The sequence below is a fragment of the Manihot esculenta genome, chromosome 16, assembly GCF_001659605.2.
Source record: "Manihot esculenta cultivar AM560-2 chromosome 16, M.esculenta_v8, whole genome shotgun sequence".
Lineage (NCBI taxonomy): Eukaryota > Viridiplantae > Streptophyta > Magnoliopsida > Malpighiales > Euphorbiaceae > Manihot > Manihot esculenta.
Window position 1 is genome coordinate 20,200,162 of NC_035176.2, and position 9,308 is coordinate 20,209,469.

The following is a 9,308-nucleotide window of genomic DNA, read 5'->3' on the forward strand; positions in this document are numbered from 1 at the left end:
GAGAATTTAAATATTGAAAAATTACGATTTTAATCCTTAAAAACTCTATGATCCTGAGACAAGGCTTTCTGCGGGCCACTCGCGGCCACCACCTAGTTGTCTGGTAGCAGGCGCACAACCGGTCTCTCGACCGTCGCGTGCTTGCCCGGCTTTAAAATTTATATAATTATCTGTATTATACTTTTATTTTAATGATAAATAACCTATTATAAAAGACGATAATAAAACTTTATTGGACTGGAATAGCTTGAGAAGGAAAATTTCTGAAGACTCGTAGAGAACAACCATAATTCTTTTATGTTTATTGCTGCAAAAGATACTAGAGACTAGCTGGTTTACTAAATTTACTAAATAAAATTAGTTCTATATTTTGTCAAAAACATTTGCTCTCCTTAATTTGAATTCCTGGATTCGCCACTACTAAACCAAGCAAACAAAAATCCAACACTTACTGGTAACCTTTCCTAAGTCGAGTCAACTCCAACCAAATAAGAACTAAATTTACAAATAGAAGATGTCAATTGATTGTAAAGAATGGTGATAATTAAATAAAATAATAACTCATAGATAAATTTATTTTTCTAACATGTACAAATGAATCACAGTGAAAAAGTAATTGGATTTTGCAGCTGCTGATTATGTGCTTTATAGCATACAAAATATAAGAGAGCTTATGGGATATAAAAATGGAAATCTACAACAAAGTACGCAAGAAACCTTGTCGAGACTATTCCATGACACGGGGTGGGTGACTAAAACCACCTACCAAAGGAGCTCGAGCCTCTACTGTATCCTGTCAAATAAGAAGCATGCAGTAATTTCTGCTTCTTCAAGAGCTAGCCACGCTCAGATATGTGGAGAGAGTACATTGGATCCCCAAATATATCAACTTCCAAAGTAACAAAGCAGGCATCATACGGAGGTGATAATCCCACTTTGATTTGTACACAAACAAGAACATTCTGGTTCGCTCGACTCCCTCTTGACCAGCCTTTTGTCACGATTAATCATTAATTTTACAAGGGGTAGCTTATGTGCAACTTCACGCCATATTTCATTCACAGTTACATTTGAATTGCCATAATCAAAGCATCGTCTCACCTGTACAACACAAATCAAATTGCAAAATCATAACCATACAACTGAAATTATCATATACTTCAATCACTCAGCACAAGACTTCAAAATAAGATAAATGGAACAAAAATATAATCCAGTAGGCCCTTATGAAGCTAATCTGCAAATTTACAGGGCACGAGCTCCTATGAAGTCTGTAGATGACCATCACTACAATGAACGACCTTAGTTTGAACAAAAAAAGCACAATTAAGATTTGACAACAAAGATTCACAACAGCTTATCAAAGCATTGCAGATAACAAGCGCAACAATGATTAATCATGTGCACATTACACCAAATATAAATAAACACACACTTTGCTCGCAACAAATGCAATATCCTAGTTTACACTTAAGCTTAAGGGAAGTATATCATCAGATTGGCTCTCTATCCACTTTTAAGGTTATAAGATGAAAACATGTGGCCAGTTTGATCAATCAAGAACCATATACTAAAATGAAATCTTGATGCAACATGCCAGGTTTATATACATATTACTTTCCTTTCATCTCAGTAGTGCCATTTTGCCTTCACATGTTTTCCATAAACAGCATGACAATCAGTAATCAATGAAATGATGAAAATACCAGCTTAAAAAAGGCATAAGGAATATCTTGCCTCTCTATAAAACTGTAAAGGTGATATTTTCCCATGCTACCCATGTATACTTATCTCTCTCCTTCCAAACAATCCAATTGATGGAGAGGAACAAATTATTCACAATGTGATATGCAGAACCAAAAGGTCCGCATCTGATAGGACTAGTGAGTAGCGAATGATGGATTGAACAAATTCATCAGGAATAGATACTCATATGGTCATAACCTGCGATAGACATTCTAGGAGTCATAAAAATTGTGAGTATACACTTAGCTCCGGTAGGGACATCTTGCATTGGTAGCATAATGCCGTAACTAATAAGAAAAATATGGTTACGTAGAAAGAAAGAAAATAAACAGAGATTGGGCATAATAAAATAGTTAAGCTCTTGTTCATATCAGTGTTATTAAGGAGCGAGGCGACACCTTTTTGAAAAAGGCAACCAAGCCAATTTTTTTTATATTTTAAATATATATGTATAATTAATATAAAATTTTTTATATATTTAGTTAGATTAAAATATATAAACTATAGTTAGTAATAAATTATATCTATATATAATGTATAAAATATTAATATTAATTTTCTAATATAAAAATAAAATTAAGAAAAAAATAAAAACTATAATTATTATAATTATAAATAGTATATAATTAATTGTATAAATAGTTAAATAATAATAAAATAATCTATATAATAAATAATAATAATATTTGATATAGAATATAATTCTAATATAGAATATAAAATAATAACATAATATATATAATAAAATAATAATAAAGTATATAAATAAATATTATTTATCATATATTAGTAATTTTCTAAAAAATGAAGATAAGTTGAAAAGATTTCATGTCTTTTCTCCTCCCGAAGGAAAAGAAGTGACTTTTTAAATATTGTTTACATTACTTTCCTTCCTCCTCCTCCTTGTCCTCTGCTTCTTTCTTCTTTCGCTATCGAAAACAAAATGTTGCAGGTGATGGCACCAAGCGATGCCTCGCCTGCCTAGCACCTTCAACAACATTGGTTCACATCCTTCCAATTTAGTCAAATGCTCTATGCCATACTCTCATATTGAAAGGAAAATTTCATTGTCATTGCTGAGCTTCGATAACCGCTAAAACACTGAAAGGCGCCAAGCGAGGTACCTCTCTCTAAGGCGCTCACCTCAAAGAGAGAAGCGCTAGACAGACGAGGCATCACCTGGCGCCATTTCCTGCAGCATTTTGTTCCCCGTAGCCCAAAAAAAAGAGCAGAAGGTGGTCTGTGGGAAAAAAAGAAGCAAAGGAAAAGGAAGAGGAGGAAAATACATCGTTAGAAGAGAAAGTAATGTAAATAATGTTTAAAAAGTCTTTTTCCCTTTGAGAGGAGAAGAGACATCAAATCTTTTTTACTTTTCTTCATTTTTTTCGTTGTCATTAGTGACATATAATAAATTTTGGTATTAGTAATATATAATAAATAATATTTATTTATAAATAATAGGAAAAATTACTTTTTCATCACTAAAATATAGTATAATTAACAAATTTGTCCCTCTATTTTAAGACCCAACACTTTAGTCCCTGAAAGTTAATTCAGTTAAAATCTGTTGTTCCTCAATAAAAAATATCGTTAGTGAATGGAGAAATGACTGAAGTACTCTTTTATTCTTCTTTCTCTTTACACTCAATACATTCTATCTTTATGTTCACCTTTTCACAGCTAAAGAATACGGAACAGAGTCTTTTCACAAATTAAAGCACCAACTCAAATCTCAAACTAAATCAAAATTTAAGATTCAAACTCAATAATCTAACAAAAATCAAAATAGATAAAATTCAAATTATAAAAAATAAAAAAAATCAAAACCCAACGGAATAATCATTACTTCTGTTGCCCACTAATCGTGCATTGTTTGATGATCCATCGCCTGAACCTCATCGTCACTCATTGCTGCCTTTTACTAGTCGATCCATCGATCGTGGCTTGGTGGGTCACAGCCGCCATCGCATGCGTCTTGGTCGATCACCATCGCACTATTGCTCACCATCTCACACCATTAGTCGTCGGCCATTGCTCGCTGCTAGTTGTGGACTGCTGCTTGCTGTGGTCCTTCACTCCTCCATCTCCTTTGACCAGGCATGAATAATGAACAAGATTTGGGAATTTGAAGAGAATGAAGATGATTTAAGGATTTGAAAATGAATGAAGAGAATTTGAAAATTTGAAGGGGTAAGTAATTTTTATCATTGATAATGGTATTTTTGGAACTATTTTTTAGTCTCTTTCATAGACCAAGTTTAAATCATTGACTTAGAATTATTAGACGGAGGAACCTCTAATTTTGACGAAATTAAACCTTAAGCAGTAAATTATTGGGTTCTAAAAATAGAGAGATAAATTCATTAATCATGCTATACCTCAAGGACAAAAAAGTAATTTTTCCTAAATAATATCTATCTATTCATAAATAATATTAATTTCTTTAGTTATATTCATATACTTTATTATTATTTTATTATATATATTTTGTTATTATTCTATATTCTATATTAGAATTATATTCTATTATCAAATATTATTATTATTTATTATATAGATTATTTAGGCAAAAGGTCCATTTTATCCCTTTAATTGTTAACCAATAATCAATTAAGCCCTTAAAGTTTAGTTGAGTCTAATCAAGCCTCTCAACTTTCAATTTTGACCTAATAAATCCTGCATATTATAATTTTAGTACTATTATGTCCAAATCAATACCATGACTATCACAGACAGAAAACTCCGTTAAATATTCATCCTTTAAAATATTTTAAAAGTTTTAAAATTGAAAATTAAAAACACAATTCATCTTCATCTCAAGAATCTCATTTTGCAAAACTAAAAGACTAAGAATCCAACAAAGAATCATAGTAGCCAAGAACTCAATAACAAAAATAAAGTTAAAACCAACAGCAAAAAATAAGAACCAAAATTCAATAGCAAAACAGAAAGTAGAGCCAAGAACAAAATAAAAATTGAGATTCAAAACAATATAACATTCTAAGTGATGCGGAACTCAGGATCAACATGTGATTCTAAGGAAGACTCTTTATCTTCTTTAAGCAAAAGTCCTGTCAAGTTGGAAAAAAAAATTGAAAACTTTCCATTCAACTGGTGCTCTTCAACAAGCAATAAAATTGGGTGTATTTATTATTGCCATAGAGCAATTAATTCTCATTATGCAACAAAAGGGGTTTTCTCTAATGGATCTCTTCGCCATCATATAGAAGTTGTCATTCCTTCAAACGAGAGAAGCTTTGTGTTTTGGATGGATAAATGGATGATAATGGCAGAGAAGATGAGATTGTTTGGGATTTAGGGATGTTAATGATGAAGGTAGAGATGGAACTAGAGTGAAATTGGTTTTTTTTTCTTTTTGGATTTTAAGGTGTTCATACCTTTCTTTAATTTAATTATTTAAAAATAAAATTAATATTTTATTCATAAAAAAATTTACTTTACTAATTTTGTTGACTCTGTTAATTTAACACCATTAAATTTATATTTATTAGGCTAAAATTGAAAGTCAAGGGGTTTGATTGGACCCAAAAAAAACTTTACGAGCTTAGTTGACTATTAGTTAATAGTTAAAGGGTATGGGCCTTTTGCCATTATTATATTATTATTTAACTATTTATATAATTAATTATATATTATAATAATTATAATTTTTATTTTTTTATAAATTTTATTTATATATTAAGAAATTAATATTAATATTCTATATATTATAAATAGATATAATTTATTACCAACTATAATTTATATATTTTAATCTAATTAAATATATAAAAAAGTTTATATTAATTATACATATATATACATGTATATTTAAAATATATAAAAAAAATGGGCTTGGTCACCTCTTTTAAAAAGGCATTGCCTCGCCTAAGGCGATAGGAAGCTCTATCGTCTTAGTGTCTTAGTGTCACCTCTCGCCTTAATAACACTGGCTAAAATGTTCCAGTTGTAACACATGTAACTTACACTAATCAACAAAGTAACGAGTAGGAAACTTATGTACAAAATCCTTCCAAATTCGATAGCTATGCAGAAGAATTGTACAATTATTCTTAGTTGTTTGTTACTCTTCCCTAATTATTTAGCAGGGTTGCAGGGGAAATGAGATTGAGGGGGAAGAGAGAGAGAGAGAGAAGTGGAAGGAAAGGAAGCTCAAGTAGGTAGGACTGGCTAGACCCTTCAGCTTTCTGCTATGGTTATCAGTAATTAGTTAAATCTTCAGTTTACATTTGGTCTAAGCCTACAATCATCCTTGCATTAAGGTGGACACAAGCTCAAGTTGTAGAACCAACCTCTCAGCAAGAAAAAAAAAAAAAAAAAGAGATGGCTAAGTACAATAGACAACTCTCTGTAACTTTCATGAAGCCAGGAACATCAAGTACAATTTTACCCATGTATTTAGATGTCAAACGGCATTTCATATTTAACCACTACAATATTAGAAGAAATAGAAGTATAAAATTTACTATTAAGCCAAGCAACCAACCCTCTCAAATATAACCTACAAGTGATTAAAATCACTAGTCCTTTATATGAGTCAAAAGCACAAAACCACAGGATTTTCTTTTTGTACTGCCACCCAAAAAAGGTCTAAGAACTACTAAAGTTCCTTTAAAAGGCTAAAACAATTTTTTCACATGTTGAAAAAAATATATATTCAGCAACAGCCAATAGGGACAAGAAAAAAGTTTGAAAAGAAGAGAGAAGACCAGAAAATTTGTTAATAATGCATAAAACAACTACTTACCTCTTTCAGCTCTTTCTGATATTCCAGAATCCTTTTTGTTGTTATTTTTCTTAGCATTTTAACTAAATATCCTGGCTTTAGAGAAGCTGTTGTTCCCACAAAGATTGCAATCTTTGTGTAGTCTATATTATATTCAAAAGGTAGCTCAATGCCATCACTGACTATGACTGGAACACACAAGCTAACAATAGCGTCAAAGAGTCGGCAAGCTGATGGAGTATCACCAGCAGGATTCAAACAAAATTTTGAGGTATGCATGCCTCGTGAAGCTGCACGTCTACTCTCCCTAGATTGTGTTCCATGTTTTATTATGACATCCTCTTCATTTTCCAACATTTGAAAAAGCAAATCACGAATTTTGCCTCCCTACAACAGAAAATTTGATCAAATAAGTAAGATGACAGATTATCCCTTCCTAACTATAAGTATCAGTCAGGATGAAATTCTTCTATAAAATCACAAACACACATCATATATGTATCACTGTCAGAACAAGACCAGCCAAAATCATACCACAAAATAAGAATGGCATTCCAACAAAAGAAAAGATAAGTACAGAAAGTGTGAAAAACATATGGAGTAGTATAAAATGATGAATACATAAAATTCAACCTCTCAAAACCAATAGAATTTTCTTGCATAAAATTTTGAAGCTACTATCTGGGCCAAAAATATGATAAATGAATAGCTAACATGCGAATGCCTTACCAAGCAGCTAAATTGAAGGTAGAATCCAAACCAAATACATACATGCCGCCCAAGCTTAAATTGAATAGCTAACATGAGAAATGAATAGCTAGAATTTTATTTGAAGGGCTTATATTGATTACAGATCTTCCCCAACCATCATACTACGATCAGTGTCCCATACAATTCAGACCGTAATATAAAACCTTGCACTTCAAAACAAAACAAAACAAAACATTCAGAAATAATGACAATATAAGAAAAGTGAACGGCAACTTACGTCTTTACGATATCGATTTCCCATAAAAAACAATAGCGTTTTCCGATCCTTAACGCCAATATCCCCATTATAAGTATTGATTCTATGAGCGTAAGGTATGATCACATCCTTCACCAGCGAACCCTGGTCGGGTCGAACTCGTCCAAAATCCGATAATAACAGAATTGCGCTCTTGACCTTGTCTAGGACCCGGTATAACGCATTTGGATCTCCCGCTATGATCACGTGATCTCTCCCACGATTCCTCCTCCAGTACACCTGCTTCTCCAGCCACTTCACCAACTGCTCCTGCATGTCCTCGTCACTGTACTGAGGAACTGAAACCGGCTCGGCTCCAGCCGGTCGAATCGGGTTCACTATCAAACTCAGAGATGAAAATACAGGAACATAAAACAAGTCAGCTTCGTCAGGATCATCGACTTTGATTAAGGGTGAACCGATTCTATCTCGTTCGGGCCGGTTCAGATCCGAGAACAAGTGCCATTCCCCCATGTGCTGGTGGCCGGGGTACTTAGCCTGCGACGCATCTTTAGACCCACGCGCTAGCGCGTGTTGCTCGATTATGCCCGTAGTGAACTTTTTCGGGAGATCGTACATGAAAATCTTAACCTTATTGACATCACTTTTAGCCACTTCGCCGGGAAAACCAAAGTTGTCTCGTGAATGGTGTTCGGCGAATAAGGAGGAAGGGAAGATGGTGGGATTGAAGAAGGTATTTAAGAGGGCGTAGATGGCGAGGATGGAGAAAGCAGACAAAACTATGGTTTGTTTGAGAAGAGAAGATTTTCGCGCCATTGAGAATTGGGCAATGGCATTTCGATTTGGGGATTTAGGTTTTCTAATTTTGGAGGATCTCTCACTCATTGCGGTGGCGTGGGGCTGATGATTGCAGGAAACTGGCCGCAGGGTTATAACATGCGCGGGCAGAGAGGGTTAATAGCTTCCCTAAGTCAATTACAAAATTCTCCCTATAACAATTTTAATTTTTCAAGTAAACAAATTTTAAAAATTTTGTATTATAATAGTTGTAATTTAAAACTAACTATTAAATATTAATTAAGATGATAAAATTGTAAGTTTAAATTAAAAAAAAAATATCATCAATCACAAATTAGTTTTTATATTTTTACAAATTCATTAAGACATCATTAATTTTTTATTTCTTAAACAATATTGTGTCATTAAATATTTTTAAAAAGTAATTCTACACATAGTAAGTCATTTTTTTCAAACGGTTGACATATGACTTTCTTTGAAAAAAAAATATATAATTTGTTATTTCTATTGAAAATTGACTTCTGGAGTTTCTTTTAATTAAATTTAATTGTATTTAATATTTATTATTATTTTTATAACTATTTTATTAGCATTTAATTATTTATGGTTATTTTTATTTGATTAGTAATAAAAATATATAATTTAAATTATTAATATTAAAATTTATTTCATAAATTTTCAATGATTTTATAAATTTGATTATGATTGATTTTTAATATTTCAATATATATATGTAGAAATTTTTATGCTTGTATAACAACCATTAAAAATATTTTTATTCACAGAAAAAAATAATTTAAATTTGTATATAAAGATAAAAAAAAATCAGAAAAGTTCATGGAGTACAATTTTCAATAATTGAAAAAAATGAAAGAGGATTGATAAATGAAAAAATATTTAAATAGTGATTATAAAAATCATTATTAACTAATTTTAAAATAGCTCAACTTTGTCATTTTAATGGATTAGATCCAAAATTAATCTGGTTGAGAAGAAGTTTAACAATAATTTAATAATACTAATAATTAATCATAATTAGTAAAATTAAAA

At 31.5% G+C, this 9,308-nt stretch overlaps 1 protein-coding gene across 4 annotated transcripts; it reads right to left on the minus strand.

Moving 5' to 3' along the window:
• Positions 1–544: 544 nt before the first annotated feature.
• LOC110603634 (probable arabinosyltransferase ARAD1) lies at positions 545–8,393 on the minus strand. Of its 4 annotated transcripts, none has more exons than XR_002486162.2 (4): positions 7,482–8,393; positions 6,515–6,880; positions 3,593–3,833; positions 1,020–1,101 (listed from the first exon to the last, which is right to left on the minus strand). XR_002486162.2 is itself a non-coding variant. In XM_021741431.2 (3 exons), the coding sequence occupies exons 1-3, from the start codon at positions 8,343–8,345 to the stop codon at positions 913–915; spliced, it is 1,419 nt and encodes a 472-aa protein (XP_021597123.1). In that variant the 5' UTR covers positions 8,346–8,391; the 3' UTR covers positions 545–912. The 4 variants fall into 4 exon arrangements, 2 of the variants coding, with proteins under 2 accessions (XP_021597123.1, XP_021597125.1); XR_002486163.2 differs by lacking the exon at positions 1,020–1,101 and adding an exon at positions 1,738–1,944; XM_021741431.2 differs by lacking the exon at positions 3,593–3,833 and having other exon boundaries at positions 545–1,101; positions 7,482–8,391.
• Positions 8,394–9,308: the final 915 nt, after the last annotated feature.

What these genes read in the sequence shown, in the direction of transcription:
- LOC110603634 (XM_021741431.2), bottom strand. Translation starts at nt 8,345, where the DNA reads ATGAGTGAGAGATCCTCCAAAATTAGAAAACCTAAATCCCCAAATCGA. An exon ending in GAAATCGATATCGTAAAGAC is followed by an intron (nt 6,881 to 7,481) that starts GTAAGTTGCCGT and finishes TTTCTGTTGTAG; the next exon opens with GGAGGCAAAATTCGTGATTT. An exon ending in ATCAGAAAGAGCTGAAAGAG is followed by an intron (nt 1,102 to 6,514) that starts GTAAGTAGTTGT and finishes TGTGTTGTACAG; the next exon opens with GTGAGACGATGCTTTGATTA.